Consider the following 23,231-nt stretch of genomic DNA (forward strand, 5'->3'; position numbering starts at 1 on the left):
GTTAGGTGCAAAGTTCACGAAAAAACGTGATTTGACTGTTCCTTTATCTAATTATCACGCTTTATCCTGATTGCTTGTATCACATAAAAACATGATTGTGTAATATTGTAAATTGACACAAAAATGTGATTGCGGAATCACACAAAAGCAGGATTAATAGTTACAATTAAAATTTTATAAAAACCATAAACATATTTAACAGAGTAACACGCATGTGGCAAGATATTAGATAAATGAGTGATTGTACAAACACTAGGGGAAGTGAAATAAATTAAGTACAATCACGGTTTAGCTTGAATGAACCAAATCACGGCCAAGTCTGATTGTATTCAAATCACAACAAAACGGGATAGGGCCTATATACTATCGGAATTTAGTTACCGATTTTTCGGGATTGACGAACAGCAGAATTATTTCAGACTGTCAATGCCACTGCAGTTATTCCATATCCTACCTATAAAAACCAAAAATAAGTCGTCCCCCCCCCCCTCCCCGAATTACTCAGTCGTCCCCCCCCCCCCGACTTGATAAGTCGTCTCGCCCCGAAAAGAATTTTTCGATGTCCTTTCCCAGCCACCGTACTTGTTCAGGGATTACCTCATTAATTAGACAGTGGCGTCACTATCGGGAAAATTGGGCATTCAGATGTCCAAACTCGCCCAGTGCCGAAATTAAAAAGGAACGAAATCAGCGCCTCTAGTGTCAAGATTTGCAGATGTTCAAAAGTCACAACCCAATGGTTCGAAACCCGACCGGGAAGCAAGTTATTGAGTAGTCCACTGCGGCAATAATTGTGTGTCAAAACCAGCACTTAGGAATATTAACCGGATTCCAAAATTCTATTGGTAGGTTATTCCATTTAATTATCACCGTATTTCTTACTTCCGTACTACTTATTTTGCCACTGTCGTCACATTGAAACATTGTATTTCAGTACAGTACACATGATACACACGAGTATGATTTGTACTATGTACAAGCTAATACTGGATTCGCGTGCAAATAGTATATTTAGCTGTTCCCCATTTCCCCATTGTAAGGCATCTTTTGGAAGTGCCCCAATCAGGTACCTATACCTATAACTAAGGGGACACTACACGTGTGCCTTCATATTTCCTCGGACGGTAAAGGGGGACAGGGGTCATTATACATAAGTTCAAGACTCGTGTGGAAACAGGAAAGGGAAACGTTTTTCAAGATAACTCGTGCATCCCCCCCCCCCCCACATTTAAATTGCTAAGGGTGAGGGTCAGGGCCAGGCATGTGGTATGTAAACATGTTCACAAAGGTACATCGCCATTAAAGAAGGAGTGTCTCAGGATAATGCCAGACCATCACTTGGCAAATGGAGCTACAGCTATACATCTGACACCAAAAACTCATGCGTGTCATATCAACAGATTACATCACTGACCTCTTCTTATTACAAAATGCAAGAAAACACTGTAACACTGCATCAGGGCGATCAGTGTCTCTACTCCCCGCGCCCACTTCGGAGTTCCCGGAGATAACAAATAAACAATGTCATTTGCACAGGAGAACTAAAAAGATATCGAGGATTTTGGACGTGCCATGCATTTTTTATGTGTTTGACACAGGGTACAGGAATACTAACCTGGGAGAAATAATGAGACTGCACCAACCCCCAGGAGATTTGGGAAGTCACTGTCTACCTTCAATGAACATATACATCACACCAGGAGTCAAGTTAGTTCTGTTAGGTTACCGCACATAATCACCAATTTGTCCTTTGAAAGCTGTTAGAATAATAAGACAGGACATTCTAAGTCCAACATACTAGCCAACCAAACCTTGTATGCAGTGAAGTCCAGTGGGGAAGAGATAGGCCTACTAATTCAGCGGTGCCTTACTTTAGAAATATGGTAAGTTTGGAAATTTCTGGTGTAATACCATTCCTGTTTGTGGGATAATGCTCACTTATGCTATTGATTTGATTGAAAAAAATGGATGAAGATTGCTTCTGAAACTCTGATACAGGAGGCCAAGTAGGAACTAATAGGCATATTAATAGTGTTGGTATTGTTTGTCAGCAAATTTAGACCAGCAGCACAATGTGAGAAATTATGACCTAAATTGTTGGACTTTTCTCAGTTGAAAGAATCACGACTTATGAAAAAAGTGTAACATAATACACACACTTGAGACCATTTGCCAACTATGACAGGATGTGCTTTCTGTTCTCAGTATTATTTCTGTCTTCAGTGTCATCATGGCTAAGGTTTGTTTAGCTGTGCTTGTAAATTACTTATAGACTTTCAGTGTTTTGGATATCTTGTACTGGTTACTTTCTTGATAAGCTGAGCTGACCGCCTTCAGGAAACAACCTCAAACCTTTTGACCAAACTCAGTCATGTTCACATTCCAGCTCAAACTAATATTACATTCCACCAATTCTCAGTGTTTTACGTCTCTTTCCAGGAGTCTTCCAGTTCCTGCGAAAGTTTACCTCAAGAAAGCGGCCTCATGCCTGGAGAGAGTAAGTAGTTATTTACCCTTAACCCTTTAAGTGCCTCATGTCTTTGAGCCTTCACTTGGAAGAGATCAAAATTACACTTGACTTGCCTCATAGGGCATGTTAGGCTAATTGATTTGTGTTTCGCCCTCACCAACATCCCTTGTGCAGTGTTTGATTGATTATGTTTTGAAACTCTTCTGCTATAAGGCCAATTCAAGAGCTCTCATAATATTGATCAGTGTTTTCCAAAATGTGTGGTGTGCTTAGCTGATCAACTGGAGGTATATGTTTCGGATGTTCTGGCAGTTTTGAATACTATCACTATTAGGCCTTACATGTATTGTATCATGATGCTGCCTGATCACAGCAATCGTTGAATTGTTATTTCGATATGTCGAATAGGTGGTTATACATTTATGATTGCTATGAAAGTATACAAATCTGTGACCTTATAACATAGAGCATGGTTCAGCAGTAATGGCAGATATGGATGTTCAAAGCTTTATTGACCCATACACTACATGTCAAGCAATTGTGTTGCATCATGTCACAACTGACCTCTGTACTGTGGCATACTTTCTGCCTGACTTGAGACTTGATACATGACTGTATACATGTCATCCTTTCCACTAATACACTCACAAGACTGTCCAGGAAATAAACAGAGAATTGTTCTGAAGGGAAAAAAGACGAATATGAAAGGACAAATTTTCCGGGAGATGATTAGTCCTCAGGATAAATGGTCTCACAGTTAATAGTCCCAGGGGGATAGGGCAAATTATTCTCTGGCGTTTTTAAGCACAACATTAAAGTCGCTAATGGTACAAATTTACTGTTTTGTTTCCATGTACATGTACTGTCGTTTGTAGGTTCCCATCCACCTAATTGAACTGAACCACTCCATTCTTGGTCAGCTGAGCGTCATGATTCTTAGGCCTCTTGTTGCTATACACTGTAGTTTGTTTCAGAGTACTGAATGGGGATGCTGCAACAGCCATTGGACTTAGGTCGTATATAATGACTTCAACTTGCATTCACCTTAAGTTCGTAATCATCTCATAAACGATATCATTTGTCTTTGCAGTGGCTGAAGCTGGCGCTGGGTTCGATTCAAAGGGCTTTGGCCTGAAAGCTCAAAAGAAGTTACTTAGCAAGATGTCGACCAGAAAGATTCTGAAAGCTTTCATTGATGACACAACAAGTAGGGTCTTGGACAATCTGTATCGCATCGCAAAGGACTACAAAGGGAAAAAAGAAGCTGAAAAAATCATGAAAAACATCATTAAAATTGTTGTCAAAATCGGAATACTCTATCGCAATGACCAGTTTGATACGCATGAGCTAACCATCGCTGAACAATTCAAACGAAAGTTTCGTTCCTTGGTGCTGACGATCATTAGTTTCCATGAAGTAGATTTCACTTTTGACAGAAATTATCTCTCCGGACTTATCAACGAGTGCAGCGAGATGTTGCACAAATTGATTGCACGCCATTTGACGGCAAAGTCACAGGGACGTGTGGATAATGTGTTCTCATTTTTCTCGGAGGCAAATTTCTTAGAGGTAATGTTCTCACCTGATGGCAAATACAAAGACACACTGAAAGTTATCGTCAAAGATCTGGAAAAAATGATGGATGATGGCATCTTATGAAGCAATTTGTGTGAAACATTTGGTGGATAATTTCATATTCTCAGAGAGTTTGGTATTTCCGCTCATAATTTGTACATATATTCCAGGTCTATAACTGGGCATTTTTGAGAATTGTAGTTTACAGTTCTTTTGAATAGTATTAAGCAAGAATTCTTCCTGTCATTATTACATTACAGGCATCTCAACTATATGTACAGTCCTGGCAGTTTTGATGAGGTTTCTGTAATACTTGCAATAAACTTGATGGTTTTTCAGTTTTAAATTACAACCATCTCCAATGATTGCATACAGTGTACTTCTTGAGTAGGTAGTTCAAAAAGAGTTAAGATCTGAAAAAATGTTCTCTTTAATCATCCTTCCTCATGAACTTAAATATTTACATCTGATCTGTGTTATGATTTATTGAGGGTGTTTGTTGATATCTACATTGTAACAAGGTGCTCTTTTCATGTCTTTTTTGTCTTTAAACAAACATGTCAGACATGTCAGATGAACAAGAATCTCACTTGTTTGGAAACGATGGTTCTAACTTATCTATCGTATTGGCGCCCATATACATTTTGTAAACATGTGTGCTTATAATCGTATATTAGCTCATGCATGTATAAATGATCATAAATGGTGATGAAGTATCTGTGCACATGCTGACTGCACATCCATTGCTATTCTGTTCCTTTTGCATTGATCATTTTGATGTAAAGCAATTTTGTGTTAATATAAAGCGCATGTGCTGGTAGCTTTATGCCAAGTATGTGTGTGGGTACCGTAAAGGTAATGTCAACTCTGTAATGACCTTGGGAATTGGAAAATTGCTTATTAGTTCCCTCCTGTCCACAGATAAAGGTTGTTTATGTTTTGACTTTAAAACCACTGAAACTTGACTGAAAATAATATGCTGTAAATATGGTAAATGAGAGTTGTAGGTAGGCCTAATACCCCAAAGCTATCATGGTTCAGGTCCCGCTGTGCTTGATCCTTTCCTAGACCACTTAATACTTAGTTCTACAAGCCTAACCATTACTTCTGAAAGGATGTAATACATTGATTATGACCAAGTCTCCTTGTTGTGCTTCCAGACTAGGATTAATATTTCCCATTTTATATATGAATCTAGCAAGGTGTTGTGGGTCAACATAACCATTAAATTTGATGTATGAGTATTTGAATGGCTTTCGAAAGTTCTCTCGGTGCTTGACAGGCCTAATTGCCCCCCTCAAAGTCTCTACATCAGAGCATTCAACAATCCAATGGTTTACCCTTCTCTACCTCGAGGTCTCTTTCATTTCATGTGATGGTTTTTCACCCATGTACGCCCCTCTCATATAACTATGAAGCGTGTTGCACTGGAGAAATAATATGCTACAGACTTCGTTTCCATGCAATCCATTAAACTCAGTCTGATGCTTTGCTTCATAAAAACTTTCATGTTCTTTTCCTTTACTGGTATGCCTCCAGAGTTTGTTCCATGCAGTTTGAAAAGTTCTTTTACATTTGATAAATAAAGCTGTATTGAATAGAGAAAACTTATTCCATTTATTGTAAATGTTGGTAGGTAGAGAAGACGGTTTTTGTGGGAGTATTGAACTTGGTGTGGACTGTCAATTCATGAAATTTTGTAGCTCATTGCTCATATTCCTAAACATGCTAAAGGCTAATGGTCACTTTGCCCCTTGGCCTATGATTGGCTGAAAGAATTAATTCCTAGCTGGAGTGGTGGTCCTTGATTGTGTAATCGAGAAGGCTCAGGTAGACCAAAATCTGAGGCACCAGCTGATGGTTTTGACGGTATTTGAGGTCGAACTGAGTGGTCTTGATCAGACAACCAAGAACCCACAGTGAGGTATCATTTTCTTTTCTAAAAGATCTGGTTTAGAACCCTTCCATAATGGACACCCTTCAGACTGACAGATGCTTGTCCTTCATGAGAGCTTTCCTGATTTCCAAAGAAGTCTGGTATGAGTGAAGAAGGACCACCAAATTTGGGACCAAAGTCAGTGTCTGTAACGGAGCTGGTGTTCACTAAGCGAGGTTCCACTGTGTATGGAGGTTCCATTTTTCTCCCAGTGTCTAGCGATGACTTCATGGATCCCAAACGAGTTGCTTCCACATAAAATCAATCTCCACATTGATTGATTGTCTAAACCCGACATTCTCTGTGATAAATAAGTCAATGCAGTTATCTGAACATAGCCTGTTGCCCCTGTAATGTTATTGACGTCTGCCGCTATTCTCGTCTCCAGTCCATGCTGGAGAATGCCCTTTCATTCATTATTATCAGACGTATTGGAATTTTAGATGAACTGCAAAGGACATCCTGCTGCCACTTCTTCTCTCCATGTGACAGTGTTGCATGGTATGGTGTCTAATGAGGACTTTCAGGAAATGAGATCTAGATTTCGAGAGCACTTCAGGGAGTTTTGTGGATATGATATGAAACTCAAGTCTAGTACAAGTGCAACAGGTGATGATGTCCACAGAATCCTCGGGTGAAATGCGATTGTTTGACACAGTTGTCCTCTGAACAAGGGGGTCATAACCCTCCAATCAAACCATATTACAGGGTAATGTCATATTATTATCATTGTCTGCTGGAGATGCAAATAGCAAGGTTTATATTGCTAAGAGTAACATTGGAGAGTCCATCCACTTGAGACAAATTTTACTAGCTTTGTTATTTTGTCATGGACAAAATCCTAACTTCACCTATCGTGTTAATTTTAATATCATTAGGGACTAATGCCAACAAGACTATTGATGAATTGGATATCCAGAACTTCCCCTTTTCACACCTGCTTTAGTTTCTATGACGACCTCGTATGATGTGCTTGCTTCATCCTGCATTTTGATCCTGTAATGATGTTGCAGAGGAAATAACACCAGGCGTTAATCAAATAATCAAACCCCTGGGACGGATATGGGTCGTTAATGTTATGGTAATATGCAGTATCATTGTCATTAATGGGATAATTAGAGTATTTGATTCTTAAGACGGTGTTATGATTAGCTGTATATTTGATTGTCATAACAGTTTTACCAAGGTTCAAGTAGCGGCACACTCATGTGAAACTTGATATTGCCTGTCATAATTATTTGGGAAAGAGTGTCCCAAGACACTGCACAGGCCGTCACTAATGAAGATTACCTTAACCTCCATTGACCAATTATCTTTGGGGATGAACTGTCCTTGGAGACATAATGCTCAATGGTGGGAGTTTTCTGTTGATGAACCAAGACATTATTCATATTGTCAGGAGATGAACGGTTGACTCGCGGATGAGCACCTCACACCAGATCTGCATGGTCAGCCTACCACACAAAGTGTAGATTTTGCAAGCAAATACAAAATTTTCCATGAAATAGATCTAACTTTGTGCAATGCACACATGGCCAACAAATAACCCTGTAATGACCCAAGTATCAATATCGGGTTAATTCTGTATCTGAAGTTGAGCAAACCTAACAATGTGATTACCCATGTGTATGAATCATTTAGATTGCAGAGCTGCAATAAATTTTGTTGATTAGATCCCAGTGTGGCTGAAGTTGACACTCCAATAGATGTAATGGACGACTGGCTTCACCAGGGGCTGCTTCAGTACAACTTAGCAAGTGCCGCAAAAAAATATCTCGCACCTTCTGGCGATGTTCTGGCTGCCAGGTTGGTGTTAACACAACTTATGTTTGAGAATGATCAACATGCACCAACAAAGTGACCGCACTATCAAAATGGCATGGGGTCTACCTGATAAAACAAATGATCTAACACTAAAATCAAGAGTTAATGCGATAAGTAATTTATTTAGTTTGTCTACATCACAAAACACAATTGCACAATAAATCTACAGCCAGAATTGATCAGAAAACCAAACAAAGAAATAGTTCAAGTCGTTCCGAGCTAGCTCACCAATAGTCGGCTATACAACTCACTCAAATCTAGGATAAGAGAATCTGAGTAAACTGCTACAAAAATAGAAAGATACAAGATGAATATTTTGCATGAAAGCAATTGGAGCTAAGTTTGGCAAGAATTATCACATGCAAAAGCATGTCATATATTTTGCGGCACGAGGAGTGACTGTTTTGGTCAAATGGTGGAACCAATCACAAGCAACGTGACCGAGTTGCATTTCCTGACTTCAGTCCACCATAAGACCATGAATGTCACCGACAGAATACATCAAAACCATTGGTAAGGGATGAAAACATGTCGTTAATCCTTTCTCAAAGGTTCATGCAAATCAGCACATGTATGCAATAAGTAATCTACAGTACATGTATTTATATCACAGTTCTATGAAAATGAGATGAAGTAACAGGACCAATTAATCAGCAGCAATAATACGTGCACTTCCCAAAAAAGGATATTTCACCACCAGGATGGACTTCACAAATATCATTCTCAACACAGTCCTCCTCATCAAATTTGCTAATTCTTTTGAGAAAAAGTTATACCGGGCATTTGGAGAAGGCAGCATGAACAAACCTACACCCTGGATACCTGAAGATGAAAACTACTTTTTTTCTAATTCTGATCACAACCCCACGCAAAACAATCAAATTCATGATGAATATGACGAGTTCCGATTAATTTTACACAATTTATAGATCCATTAAAAGATATCTAAATCATGCCAGTACACAACTAATGCTAAGCTATATCCAGAACACATGACACGATGTTCCGGTGGTACAAATGTACTTTTTATCGTAAGTACTTCCTCACATCTACTACATACGACTTCTTGGTTATTTGTTGTAGCTGCCCGTTATAATTCACTCAGACATCAATGCCCAAAAAGCCCGGTTAAGTTCCACTAATGATTTCTACAAGCACATAATAATATGGTGTCTAAGACATACAGTATATGAATACAACCTGTCAGTACCATGAGGTTAAAAGGAAGTAAAGATGATTTCAGACAGAAACATATTTTTTCTAATTTTAATGCAATCAACCTCAGTGTTTAATAACACAAATGTAAAATTTTCAAACACATTTCTAATTTTGAAATATACCGCCGTTCATGTACACCATATTATATGAACAATTGCTGTATTCAGACTCTAACGATTTAATCCTCATAATCGCTCTCCCGGCGGCGTGGCGGATTAGCAGGCATCATACTACCAATCAGACCATTGGCCGTGTTGAAGAGGTTGATCGGGCTGCTTCCATCGGTGATCAGCGTTGACTTCAGGCCGAGAGACTGCAGGAGTTTAACCTAGGAGAAGCAAGAAGCTTATGCAGTTTTCATCAAAACATTATAAATAAATATGCTTTCTGCCCTCCGAGATGATTTCTGCCAACATTACATATTATTTAAAATCAACAAATACCCAAGTTTACTGGAGCCCCACAAGTCCTTTGAAACTACAGGCGTGTGGGATTTTAGCATTCAGAGCTACAATTGCCAACAAAATTTTCCGATCACACTTACCTGCATTTCTGGGCCAGCATTTGCAATAGACTTGATGGTGTCTGCACCAATTGCATTGACGGTATTCTTGAACTTGTCCGACTCAATGCCCGCCATTTCACTGGCCTTGCTGATCTCGAGCTCATTCTGCTCACGAATGTATTTGTTCTCAGCTTCACGAGCCTTGGTCAGACGCTCAAGCTCGGATTCCTAGAAAGAGGAGGCATGTAATGAGTTTAAATGTTAACCAAAGGGGGGGGGGGGAACAAGAGTCCTTGAAGCAAATTTACACTATATCAGAGAGATAGGGTGACTGTTTCTATCACATAAGGAATTGGTGCGACAATTAATCCAAACCACACTCACATTACAAGGGATGGGAGATGATACAAATATGGTGTGAATATCCCAGATTACAATGGGTGTCCTCCTCAAAGGCCATCCCCCTTCACAAGTTGAGCACAACTTGTCCATTCACTCAATCTATTTTCGGTTAGGCCCACAAGTGGGGCCACCATCAGGGAATCATAGGAACTAAAATCCTACCGCCCAAGCATTATAACACAATGTATACTTACAGCTTCAATCTTTGAAGCCTGAGATTTGAGTCTCGCCTGCTCAACAGCAGCCTCGCCTTCAATCCTGTTAGCCTCAGCACGAGACTGGGCCTCGGCCTTGGCCTGACCAGTCGATTCAACAGCGGCACTGTTGGCCTGGAGTTCCAGCAGCTCCTTCCTGGCGCGCTCAGCCTCTGCTTCGTCACTAATCTTCTGCCTCTCAAGACGTCCGCGGGCCTCTTGCTCAATACGCTCGGCTTCATGCCTAAATATAAATTAGGTAAGGTTATAGACAAACAATGACAAAAGGGCAACAAAGCTTTTGGTATGAAATGAAATTTGTTGAAGTGATTTTTAATATCAAAGTTTCTAAGTATTCAAGCCAATGAACAACTACACAAGCCTGGATTTTGATATTTGACCCTGTGGTCTTATGTCAATCTCTACATCTCACTGAGTGTGGAAAACTGAAGAGAAACACACCTTGCAGCAGCCTCCTGCGAGTTGGTGGTAATCTCAATAGCAAGCTGGACAGACTTCTGCAGGGCATCCCTGGTCCTCTGGTCAACAGGTTCAACAGACTGGATATCAATACTGGTTATCACCAAGTTATTCTGGGGGAAGATAAAGCGATCTCGGACCTTGCTCTTGTCATCAAAGCCAAACACAGATGAGCGAATAATTCTTGCAGAGTTCTGAAAAGTAAAGACAATGTTATATTGACAATTTCCTAGGTCCGAGTAAAGGACAGACATTTTCATTGTCATGTTATAAATCTACAGTGCTGTCATGCAAATTGAGCATCATTTAATCTCCAACTTTGTCATGCAAAGTGTGCGAAATGATGTGACAATGTTGAGATTTTACAAAAATATATCTTGGGTAAAAACTTGGCCAAAAACAGATTTGAATGGGCAATGGATGGCAGTCCCAGCCTCAGCATTCTACATGTTCATCCAGAAACCAACTGTGTTACCGAGCTAAAGTGTGTGTTACTATTGAAAGTGAACCCTGATGGAGGCAAGTAAAGCAAGGTATACTGTAATGGATCAAGGGAGCATTTCACAAAGGTAAAGATGGCACTGACCGGAGCAGAAAGTTGTCAGGAAGGGTGAGTTTGTGCAGTGATGCTGGCTTTTGAGCCGACAAATTTATTTTTCTCTGGTGCAGAGAAGTGAAGCAAGCCTCTGCTCACTTGAATGGCTTATAAGCTTTCATTCAATAGATTCACACTATCTACTCCCTGCTGCCCGCATCTGGCGTTTGAATCACCACACTAAAAACATCCAAACCAATTTCAAGGTCTACTCCCAAAAGGAGTAAATATGATTTCTGGGTTCATGTTTTCAAGTATTTGAACAAACTTCTGGCTGTGACATGACATGTTATGAACTCAACACAAATGGTGAGGTTAGGATGTGAAAATGGTAATGTTCCGCTTAGGGCTGAAGGTTCACCAAGTTTTTACAACTTTGAAAACTACTGCACTCATGAAACATGAAGGCAGCTTATTCAAAGCTGTCGAGTTTGAAGGTTTTAAGAAACAATAAGGTGTTAGGTGGATATCACTCAATGGACACTGCCTTCCTGAGGAAGATGGTGGTTGATGCAGGCTATCTCAAAAGGATGTCACAAGAAAATACCTTATGGAAATCATCAAAAGTCACACTGGCTACAGCTCCACGAACTCTGGAGGCAATAGCTTTGCATGAATCACCAACAAAGTCTGGAACACTGAATATTTTGGCTGCGATCTCCACAGAATCCTTCTTTGGAACATCAAAATGCCTAGAAATAAATGTTGTTATAACATCACAATCAATAGGCTGAATATCTACAGACCCCCTTGGACTGGTGAGAGAATCGTGTGGAACACTGAGAAGTTCACATTTCGCAAATCATCCCAAGTTTTCAGTTGATTACAAGGATGCATTCAATAAAATTTATATCCAAGGAGCAGTGTGTATTTATAAATGCCGGGCTGGTACCAAAAGTACACACAGACTCAACAAGTGTCAAATGATTACAACCAAAAACTTCAAGTTGGCCTCAGTGAAAGAAGTAGAAAAAGAAAAATTTGTGGCAAAATGGAGACTTCAAAGTATTTCAGACGATTTCTCAGAACAACTCTCTACAATCTGCAAGAAGAAAATGTCAGATTAAAAGCTGGACACAACGGCCTACCTTGTGGAAATCATCAAAAGGAACACTTGCAACTGATCCTCTAACACGAGATGCTATGGCTTTGCAGGAATCACCAATAAAATCAGGTACGGAGAATAATTTAGGCCCTACGTTTGCATCAGTTTTGTCTGCAACTTCCAAATGCCTAAAATTGATGCAAAGGTTAAAAATGTTTATAAGTGACTAACAAGAGAACTTGTATTCTGAATGCCAATTGGAAGAGTACGGTACTCTAAACTCTTTACATGAAAACAACCAATCAGTTGTTTGGCCATACATGTACATGTTGGAAAATTAACCATCGGCACATACAACACATCACAATTTGGAAAGGGCACAAACTTATCAGCTCTTCAACCCAACACTTGGGAATGCACTTTCAGTAAAAAATAATCAAAAGGCGCCCGGCTGTAAATTATTTTGTTTACCCAACTACAAATTTAACAATTGTCTGTACCTACCAGTTATATGACAACTGCAGTGACAGCCTTGCGTGATCAGCTGTCTCAACCACAATGATATCAGTGCAGAAGTCAGGGCCTAGCAGCAGGCACAGGGACTTGATCTGGTTAGGCTTCTTGGGCTTTCCACCAGACAGACTCAGCTGAGTAAATTGCTCGTCAGGACCTAGCATCACAAGTTCTGGGCCAAACACAACTCTGAAAGAGAGCCAGATTTATACTTAATATCACTATGTAATGACTATGTCTATGCATTTGCCACATCTTTTTTCAGTATTGCATGATACAGGCAAACTACCAAAAGCATTCATTGTACAACCTGCAGACAAAAAAAGCGACAGGAGAAAACTGCCTTTATTCTGCATTCTTCTCATTTAAATTAGGTCAAAAGTTTCTATCCATGGTAGAAATTAGAACTAAAGAATTGATTCTTCTGAAATTAGTGGACTGCTGCACCAACAACATAAATCCCACGAAATTTGAACTGGACTCTAATGACTAACCTGGCTTTTTTGTCAGTATAATCATAAATCTGAACAGCGGCGTTATGGGGCACTCGGAACGTGACGACTTTCGTCTTGTCGCGGGCCTTGCCAGGGGGACCTGAGGCAGACCTATCACTCCTGTCCGCCAAAGGGTCTTTGCCCTGGGCAAGGAGGGCATCGACTGCTGGAGGCAGATCCTTGACCCACAATTCCTCATCTTGGTTGAGCATGTATGTTTCACCGGTGACAGCCCTGACCTGCATGACAATTTCGACATATTTAAGTGTAAGGAAGACAATGTTGATATCTAACCTTTCTGCACAGTTTACTGGAGGTCATTTTATAAGTAATTTCCAGGAAACAAAGAGATGGATTTAACTTTTCGCATTCGTGAATTCACATTGACAGTATAAAGTGCATCAAAAGTATACCCAGTGTGATACACAGCTCTTGACACAATAAAGCACAAGTGCTGCTTTCATTTGAGCCGTTAACTGACTGCTGATGCCTACCTTACCAGTCTTTACATCCCTGACATATATACCCTCATTCTTATCCAAAGGCATAGCCTGGCGTCTGGTTACCACTTCAACTTCAACTGGAGGTACATATTCAGCCGGTCCACGAATCATCCACCTATCTCCTGGCTTGCGCTCTTTGTCAATGGCAACATCCTTGAAGCATTCAGTCGCACGAAGGATGAGTCCTTCATCCTCGCCAAGAATGTAAACATTCTGGATTCCACGCTCTAGTTTCTCTCCAGGCATAAGGAAAAAACTCTTCTCGCCTTTAACAAGCTTTTTCTGTCCGAGCTGTGGTTTGCCTGTGGCATCGACAGGATCCATGATAACACAGTACTGCCTGTTGTTAAGTGTAGTAATGTCAACGACTCCTACAACTTCCTCATAGACGGCCGGAATATGTGTTTCTGTGTCTGTCATTTTGATCAACCACTCCTCACCGTTCTTTCGCACCTTTCCGAAGTCATCCTTGAATGTCCTGATAGAACGCATATGGAGTGCTTTCTGTAACAGAAGATGTGAAAGTATGGCTAAGTTAATGATAGAACACTTATGAATGCAAAACAACCAAGGGATTATTCTGAGTACAAAACTTCTCTGTCAGGACATGCATTCATGTTCCTGTTCGACGACTGACAAATTTCTCATTGACAAACTTGACACATACCTTTTCTGTCAGAACGTAAGCGTTGACGATATCAACAACCTCCTCATAAGCACCAGGAAGGTAGGCGCCAGTCTTCTTCACAAGCCATTCCTCTCCTGTCACGCGGTTGGTGCCCTCACGATCGACACACTCTTTACGAGCGCGCAGCTTGATGGCCTGGTTGGGCTTGATAATCGTGGCACGGGCTGTTTCTTCCACAACGACTTCCTTCCTCGGGATGTAAGTGCCTGCCAAAGGAAGATGGGAAACAAACTCATAATACTTTAACTATTGGACAACGCCTCTACAATTTTCAGGATTTTTAAAGCCTCAGCTGAACTACATAATTGACATCGAATCACAGACTCTGCATTGGTTTTGAAACATCCGGTATACAGGATGTAAAGATTCATCCGAAAATACCTCCGGTGATTACTTGGTCTTTATATAACATTTGGCATTATTTGGAACAACAACAAGAAGTGTTGCATACCTGGTCCCTCGAATAGCCACTCATCTCCAGCAACTCGTTTATCTCCACTGGCATCCTCGAAGTCAAGAAGAGCGCGTAGACGAATGGCAGCATTAGCGATTACAACTTTCAGTGGAGTAACAGCCTATAAGGAAAGGATTTTGTAACAGGGACGTCCAAGAACAGTACGCTCGTTTTTTAGCTGGGTTGAGTTTGTAAACCTTTCAAGCCACTTTTGAATTGCCTAAGCAGCTCACACAAAAGCTCAAAACATCCTCTGGTGATACCTCTTTACTACCTTGGACATAGGGCACGGGTGTTGAGGTCAAGCTAACGACCAACTTGACTTGAACAACTAAGCCAAGGTATGATACCAACCTGTTTGAGAACCTCCCCAGGGAATAGAGGGAAAGGATCCTGGGCCAGTCTGATATCCTGATCAGCATGGAGAAGTTTAGCCTGTCCGACTTTGTCGAAGACAACCTCACCATCACCATCTCTTAGGACAGGATTCTCGATTATGCAGTAGTGCCTTGGGGGCACTGTGATCATCTTATCCGGCCCATACACAACCCTAGAAAAGAAACAAGCATACAGTTAAAGATCACATCAAAATTAGAAGGAAAAGACCAATAAAACACCTCAAAATTCTTGGCACTAAAAGTGGTATCATCAGAGCATGCACTTTAGGATGAAAACTAGGGTGCCCTCACAGCCAAAAGACCCAAGTCAAATGACAAATATATGCATCGTCATGAACTTCTTCTTCAATACTAAAGACGAAGTCACTCCAACTGCTCCCCAATTGTAGTAATACGCTACAAACTATCAGAAGAAAGGAGGAAAAGCAGAAGAACTTGATGATGCAATGTTGATCATAAGGCACTTCCTTTACCTTTCATTGTCCTGTCTGATGAAAGTCTGTGGTCCAATTTCCAATCGTGTGACATTGCTGTTCTGGTCAAGGACATGGAGGTAGTAATAGGGAGGGATTCGGACGATAGAATCGTCAGTTGCACTCCGTCTGGTCGCCATCTTAGTATGTTTAGCTGATCAGCTGAAGGTAGACAAAACAGTTCTTGGTTAAATACCAGTAACCTGAATGAAAGGGCCAAGATTTTAGCCAATTCAGCACCTTTAGACCATAAAACAACACATGGAAGAAGTCTGATGACGAAGTCAGCCAGACCCCCTCAATCTTCTACGAAGGCCTACAAGCATGGAACTGAGAAGACCTATACACTACACGAGGCCAAAAACAAGGCCTACTTCCTTTGAAATATCTTGCACATAACATAAAATTGGTATTCTGCATTACCCACTGTCACAGTGACAACTCAGGTATGATTAAATCTGCCTAAATGCACTCTATTGTTTGTGACTTATCAAGACAGCATGGCAAATAAGACATCATGGTCGACAAAATCAAATCTTACTCTACCATTATATGCTTAGCATTTGTTATTCCATCCTCACAACGTTACACAGAACAAACTATAGCCTTATCGTTACCATACATATGCACCATTACTGGTCTGCTGAATTGCATAATCATAAGAAATAGCAAGCAAGGCAACAATAAAAAAGTCAAAAAACATTCAGCAGGATAGGGTTTTTAAAATAGCTTCTAAAAAAATCTATCTGATATTTTGAAAATATATTTCCTTCCCTATACAGCTTGATTTCATGCCCAATCTTGTGCTATGTTGACAGGTTGACTGGGACTAGAGTGGGAGAGAAGAAAGAAGCACACTGGACCATACTGGCTCATTGATTGTAACTCTGTCCCCTTTGCTCTCTTCAACGCAGTACTATATACGGTACATGTATGAAAGAATTTGATAGTATTTTAAAGTTTTTCAGGTTATATACATGCAAAATGTTTGAGTAGCCAAATAAAAGAATGATACTCCAGAATCAGAATGCTAGTTCCAGGGAGCTTTCTCTGAAGTTTGAACTAGACATGATGGAACATGCACACTTGTAGTATCAATATGGAACTTACCACAGTTCTGTGCCCTATCCCCAGTTACAACTAGATTGTTGGCAGTCTTTGGGACTAAGCCTATGGATGGATAGAATATACGCCTAGAATATAAGGACTAACGGAGTCCAAGAAGAACTTTATAGGCCGACTGTTTATCGCTTACTAAGCATGAATCTAGCTTTACATGACTGGCTATATCCCAGTTAGAAATGATGAAATTTGATGAATAATCTAGAAAGGCACAATCTCTGTGTTAGTTGTGCAATACCAGTATATGCTTGCCTGGCATTTTTGCTAGTCATGACATCATCATCCCCATTTAAATGGGTGAAGTATAGTAGTTGCAAATGCCACTGCAACTAACTGGTGCCATGCAATTTTTGTAGTCGTACAGTTAGACACGTTTTTTTAAGGTAGTGGTAGGATACAGATCTAGCCTCTTTATATGCAATGCATCATGAAAAGAAAGAAGTTCCATAATCAGATAATTTATGACCGGCCCCCAAGTTGGTGGTTGGTCGTTGGTGGTTGGTCGTTGGTCGTTGGTCGAGCTGAAATTAAGAGCAACATTCGAGAGCATTTTCCCATGATGACAGGTACTTTGCAAGCAATTCAGATCAACTAGTATATACCAGATTATCTAATGATTTACAAGCATCAAAGTTTTACAAAATATATTGATAGGAAATATGAGAAATTAGCAGATAAAATTGATTTACCAGTGCAAGCAAATTCAGTGTCAGGAATGTTGAGCAACCCGGAAGTCAAGTTGAAGTGCAATTGGGCTCTTCTACAAGGCTCTTCTATTCATATGACTGACTACCCCCTTCCACAGCGGAGAATCTTGGTATCTTTCTGCAGGGCTGAATAGCCATAATAACACCCAACTAACTTAAACTTCTTCCAGGTAATTATTTTTTGAATGGTTTTCTGTAAATACAACAAATTGTCATAAAAACCATAAATACATGACAACAAACCAAACCTGATACGGTGGTCGAGTGCAAAGGATAGATTTGCCTACAGTTTTGAAAACGAGGCTTTTGGAATAGTGGGAATTCCCAATATGTACAGGGTGATGGAAGACGCGACAATCACATTTCATGCCGAATATCAATCCATGGAAAATGCGCACAACGACGGTAGATCGGCAATTCACATTTTTACTTTGTGCCAGATTCATCAATGGAATTCACAAAAGCACTGACTTGTGATGTCTGATATAAGAAAGATTTCACAGATAAGCAAAACTTTCCCCTCTATAAGTATTACAGACCAACAGACCCAACATAAAAAGATAAAAATCTTTATTACTGATTAGATTCCCCTCTAAACGACTAGCCGACCCATCAAAGCAAGGAAGTTTAATAGTACATGTACCCATGATCAGAGTAAAGATCAATAACTGGAATCATATGAAACTCTCTCTCTCTTTGCTGCAAAATTAGTTAGCAGCTGTCATCACTTACTGGATGTGGTTGCACTTATTATCTATTCTATAATGCAAGTGCTGGCCCCTGACCAATTCATCCGCTTGATACGGTCTCCATGTTGTCATAATAATTCACTATTTACCAGACTGTAAAATCGGTCCGGAGCCAATTACATCATTAATCACGTGAAAAAGCACCCGAAGTGGTAACACTACACAGTCGTGACAGCTCCTAACCGATTTCGCAGTAAAAATTAATACAAAGATCTCTAAGGATCTTCTAAGCAAAGATCTATGCATTGATTGAAAGTTGGAGCAACGCCAATTGACAATATATTAATTTTGTTGTATCAAAATAGACGGAAAGGGTTACATCAGTTTCTGATGAAACTCGACAATTGACATCATATTCTATTTTTAGGCCGACCTTTAACTCATTTGCCAATCAACACTCAAGTAGCTTATGACGTCAAACCACCAACCAGCCAATGCTCAAACACCACGTCCTCGCCGCAATCATTTCTAGTAATCCATACACAAACAGGAGGATGGTGTAGTCAAATTGCTGCGATATTTATCCCGATTCTGAGCTCTCAGAAGCTTTCCTTTCATTTTCGTTGATCCCTGCCAATAACCAAATATACAAAGATGGCAGCGGTTACACCGAAAACGATTGTGATTACGACTTTGCCACGAAAATCGACCATAGGAACGCAACAACATCAAATGTCTGCCATCACAAGACCCATGGCAGCTGTTCTCGGCTCGCCAGACATGACTGCCGATGGACAACCTCGAAAACGTCGGCGGTTGACACATCTCAGTCCAGAAGAGCGGATGCTAAGAAGGTAAAACACGTTTTTTTTTCATTTCCCGTATTTCATATTACGGTTTGTTTGGAGGGATCGTTGTTATTGCGCTGTAAAAATATGAGTGTGACACCTTGTACTGTGCGTACACTACCTGTAAGTGTGTGCGTCCTCCAGTGTACGCAGGCAAGGTGTACCCTTGTATGCTGTCTCAGTCGTCCCTGTCATATCTTCCTTTATCCAATCCCTATTTAACGCAAGATTGTAATAACGATCATTTTTGGCTCATTTTCTTCTGTCGCCTATATTGCTGATGGTTCCCTGTTTGTTATTTTGCAGAAAACTGAAGAATAGAGTTGCTGCCCAGACTGCCCGTGACCGGAAAAAGGCCAAGATGTCTGAATTAGAAGAAGTGGTTGCAGAGCTAGAGGAAGAAAACAAAAAGCTGGCAGAAGAGAATGCCAAACTTTTGAGACGAACAGGAGCCCTTACAACAGAAAACATGACATTACGAGATCGGCTTGGGCAACAGCCCTTGGTTAAGAAAGAGCACACACCCCGCGAGTCTGCTGTACTCAATGTTTCTCTGCCGCAGGAACAGGTGTTTGCTCTTTCTCAACTAATGGCACATTGCAGGGCAATTCTACTGACGCTGAGGTGAGTTCAGGTTCTTTACTTGTTATCACTGTCTTCTCATTTTGGCCATAAAAAGTAGCGTGGTCTGTGACTACAACCTTTGTTGAAGTAGATTTGTATGCTAAGCAAGCTGAGGTTGTAAATTCTAATCATTTTTGTTACTCATTACTGTTTGTTTAACAAAAATAATCTCTGTTGCCATTTTAGCTAAAAAGTGCAAGGACTGTACTTATGTCTACTTTTTCTTTATACTTTCAGTCTGACATACTGCTTGGTTTACTCGAAGAAATCAGCGCAAACACTGACGCAGTCATTAGTAGTCGAGGAATATCTACACAAGGAGCCCAGCAGCCCATTACAACACACAGCGCCTCCTCACAAATGGTGGGGGCGGCACCAAAAGAATTGGAATCCGTCAATGAACTGATTAAGTTTGATCATGTCTACTTCAAATCTGAACCAGCAACGTTAAACGCAATGACACAAATGCCAATTGCCATGGAAACCCAGTCTGTTGATGGAGTTGTCCCTGTCGTGCAAAACAGTGGAAACAAACAAGAATATAATAATGACTCTCATATGCCAGAGAATGTTATCAGCATCAAGGACTTTGAGTCATTGGAAAGTTTACTCTCAGAGGATTGGATTTCTATGGTAACAGACAATTGTGACACGATTTCCAAGGACAAATTATCAGGAGCTAGTGCTGCCTTACACCAGCCCTTAGATTGTACCAAGGTGCAGTCACAGGCAAGAAGTGGCTCACATGCCATTAATATGCATCAGGACACAACGAAACTGGCCCCGGTTGGCACCATGGACAATATGTGTGCAGGATCGCTGAGTGACTCTGGTTTAAGTGACTACAGCTACAGTGATGTTGGGTCACCTAATAGTGTTGGTTCGTCTATGTTGAGTGATGATGCATGGGAGGAGTCATTTGGTGAATTGTTCCCATGTTTATTGTAAATTAAATGTAACGTTTTAACTCTGCTGTTCACCGGGGTAAAGTGGCGAAATGAACACAATCTCACCACTTTTAAAAGTAGTGGTGACTTGGGTCAAATTTCATTTTGATGAGGATGGTGTCTTTTACACAATATTGTAATCTTTGTGAACAGCAGAGGTTTAAAAAAATTTAGAAGTGTAAATAGTATATTTATTTTTTTGTCAAAAAGTTGTGGTCTATGTGGGAATATATTGCATCAGTTTAACACAAGCAGGTCTATTATCAAGAATGTCGTAAGGAACAGATTGTTACTTGTACCACTGTGGAGTTGCCAGTAATATCTTGAAGACTAAAGTACATTTTGGATCATATTACTCATTAGACAGTCAAAAACACATTTGGTGATTGTAGGTCTAACTTTTCTTCCTTCCGATACCATGGATATTAAAGGAAAAGTGCAGATTGCACTATACATCATGTTGTGCAGTAATCATTCTGATCAATTTAGATATCATCTTCGGATGTCAGAATGCCATCCGTGCATCTCCTCATCTTGTGGTGTATTAAGGGAGGAAAAGAAGTCTAATAATGAAAGGATTCGTCAATTTACCATTTCTCCAGTCTGCTGTTGGTGTTGGTGCAGGATGTCAGTTTTCAACACGGTGTTTGTGACTCTGTTATCTTGTTAAAAGTATTGCTGTTATAGTTTCAGAACTTATTGTCTCAATGCATGGACTGACCCTCCGGTTGAGTTGGCCTATATTTACACATTTACAAATGGACTGAAAGTGCAATGAGAAATTGATTGACCGCTATTCTTTTACAGGTATTTTGAGACCATGTAAGTAGGTGTCATTTGTGGGAATTACCAAACTTTACAAATTTGCAGAAACTGACCTAGGACTATTCCTATTATCAGTGGTGTACATATCTAATTTGTCCTTGGAAATAAAAAGCATTTAGTTGCTAGTTCATACCACGATATTTGTTTGTACATGTCTATGAATCTTGGCTTCACCAATATGAGCCTTAAAACATCAACAGCCTGATATCTATTTGTTCCTTTGGCTACCTGCAACTTTAGGAGCATGTGAATGACCCAGATTTGTAAGGATCTAAATGGGTGTTATCACCTGCATACATTGGCTCAACACATCTGATGGGAAGGAGGTTCAAGTACATGAACCTCAGTATCAAAGAATGTGTGCCCAAGTAAAATGGACAGCATGGGGGATATTCCCAATTTGGGAGGTGGGAGTCCTTGATATATCTCCCCACTGTCTTCTACTCTAGACATGCTAACTGAGACTGTCACATGGTTGTGGCTGTGTCCAATTATGAGCCGCCTTAGTCCATCTTGGCCCTCAATGTATTTACATTGCTCAGCTTCCAGACAACGCGCATAGGAGTCGATAGTATGGGTGTATACCAATGTTGGCCGAAATAGAAGAGCTTGTATCCTGACCGACTGTGGCCAACATGTTGGCCATAAGCTGTAATGTGGGAACTGTCTCAACCATTCTAGTCACACCAGGAGTACCCTCTGAAAAGGGTGCCATAGAAAATTCACATGGAAAATATACATGACGCTGTGATGTAGTCCATGGAGGTACTATGATAAAACTTCCGTGTAGTGGGCTGATCGACCAGCAGCCACGAGGTCCCTGATTCAGTCCCCAGTCTGGTTACTCTAAGCTCGGGGCATGTCTGTCTGCCTCGGCCTTACATGCCTTACTCTACCCTGTGTATAGTGTCATTGGTACCAGCTAGTATTAACCTGGTTCTACTCATCCTGATACATCCATCAGGAGCCGAGTCAATGTTCGCGCCGTCGGCCCGGCACACAAAGCGAATGAACCCACGAATTCCCCGAGTTCTACTAAAAAAGTTTCAGGATATCTATATCTAGACCGGTCTAACGCCGTTTTTATGTCCCCTCATTGTTTTAGAACGCTGAAAGATAGATTGTGACGTTTTTCCATGTTTCCCGCCTGTTGGAAAGTCCTCGATCGTCTCTCCAGCTATAGCTGTCTAATATTAGACTCCGGACGCAGTGGACTGGGCTCCTCCTCAAGTTCTGTCACCCGGGCTGTCACACGAGAAGAGACGATCAGGATGACAAAATTGACTTCCCCGGGAGAGTACCTGTTTGGAAACACTGAAATATTGGTAATTATAACAGCCGTAGATGTAGTGTATAAAGAATGATGATCTCTTCTCTTGTTGATATCAGACTTTATCTTTTATTATTTCACAAGAACTCGCATCGCTTCTTTCACATCTTTGTATTTGACATGTAGCTCCGGTTCTAAAAGTGGCTTGAATCTCGCCGTTTGTTTAATCTGTCTTGACTTGAGTTGGCATCAGGGCCAGTGTTTGACGACTTCTTCCTTGGTCCCTCTTCCATCAGGCGTTTTACAATAGGTGGTAAAACCGGACGGCCCATTCGTATACTGTCCCATTCTGATGGAGTTGTGATGACAGTAGATAAAATCATTTCTGCAAAACAATGGAATTAGTGGTCCAACTTTCAGTTTTGTGACAAT

The 23,231-nt window shown here is 40.5% G+C and overlaps 3 protein-coding genes across 7 annotated transcripts; 2 read left to right on the forward strand and 1 right to left on the reverse strand.

Annotated features, from left to right (window-relative positions):
- The first annotated feature begins 725 nt into the window (after positions 1-725).
- On the forward strand, positions 726-5,624 carry LOC135483100 (tumor necrosis factor alpha-induced protein 8-like). Of its 3 annotated transcripts, none has more exons than XM_064763625.1 (3): positions 726-845; positions 2,440-2,497; positions 3,561-5,624. In XM_064763625.1, exons 2-3 carry the CDS (start codon positions 2,485-2,487, stop codon positions 4,127-4,129), a joined length of 582 nt encoding a protein of 193 aa, XP_064619695.1. In that variant the 5' UTR covers positions 726-845; positions 2,440-2,484; the 3' UTR covers positions 4,130-5,624. The 3 variants fall into 3 exon arrangements, with proteins under 3 accessions (XP_064619695.1, XP_064619694.1, XP_064619696.1); XM_064763624.1 differs by lacking the exon at positions 726-845 and adding an exon at positions 903-2,239; XM_064763626.1 differs by lacking the exon at positions 726-845 and adding an exon at positions 905-1,707.
- A 2,283-nt stretch (positions 5,625-7,907) lies between these two features.
- Positions 7,908-17,662, reverse strand: LOC135483101 (major vault protein-like). 3 transcript variants are annotated; one of them, XM_064763629.1, is made up of 13 exons: positions 17,579-17,662; positions 15,768-15,929; positions 15,251-15,446; positions 14,894-15,017; positions 14,422-14,648; positions 13,746-14,258; positions 13,252-13,490; positions 12,749-12,946; positions 11,747-11,891; positions 10,587-10,798; positions 10,125-10,368; positions 9,568-9,756; positions 7,908-9,351 (listed from the first exon to the last, which is right to left on the reverse strand). In XM_064763629.1, exons 2-13 carry the CDS (start codon positions 15,905-15,907, stop codon positions 9,202-9,204), a joined length of 2,577 nt encoding a protein of 858 aa, XP_064619699.1. In that variant the 5' UTR covers positions 15,908-15,929; positions 17,579-17,662; the 3' UTR covers positions 7,908-9,201. The 3 variants fall into 3 exon arrangements, with proteins under 3 accessions (XP_064619699.1, XP_064619697.1, XP_064619698.1); XM_064763627.1 differs by lacking the exon at positions 11,747-11,891 and adding an exon at positions 12,288-12,432; XM_064763628.1 differs by lacking the exons at positions 11,747-11,891; positions 17,579-17,662 and adding exons at positions 12,288-12,432; positions 16,878-17,063.
- Positions 17,663-18,794: 1,132 nt separating this feature from the next.
- Positions 18,795-21,664, forward strand: LOC135483102 (X-box-binding protein 1-like). The gene is given in 4 exon segments (XM_064763630.1): positions 18,795-19,139; positions 19,440-19,757; positions 19,995-20,127; positions 20,130-21,664. Coding segments are annotated over 4 exon segments (1,227 nt in total). The 5' UTR covers positions 18,795-18,939; the 3' UTR covers positions 20,706-21,664.
- The last annotated feature ends 1,567 nt before the right edge of the window (positions 21,665-23,231 follow it).

Source organism: Lineus longissimus, chromosome 2 (assembly GCF_910592395.1).
Source record: "Lineus longissimus chromosome 2, tnLinLong1.2, whole genome shotgun sequence".
In the NCBI taxonomy this organism is placed as follows: Eukaryota; Metazoa; Nemertea; class Pilidiophora; order Heteronemertea; family Lineidae; genus Lineus; species Lineus longissimus.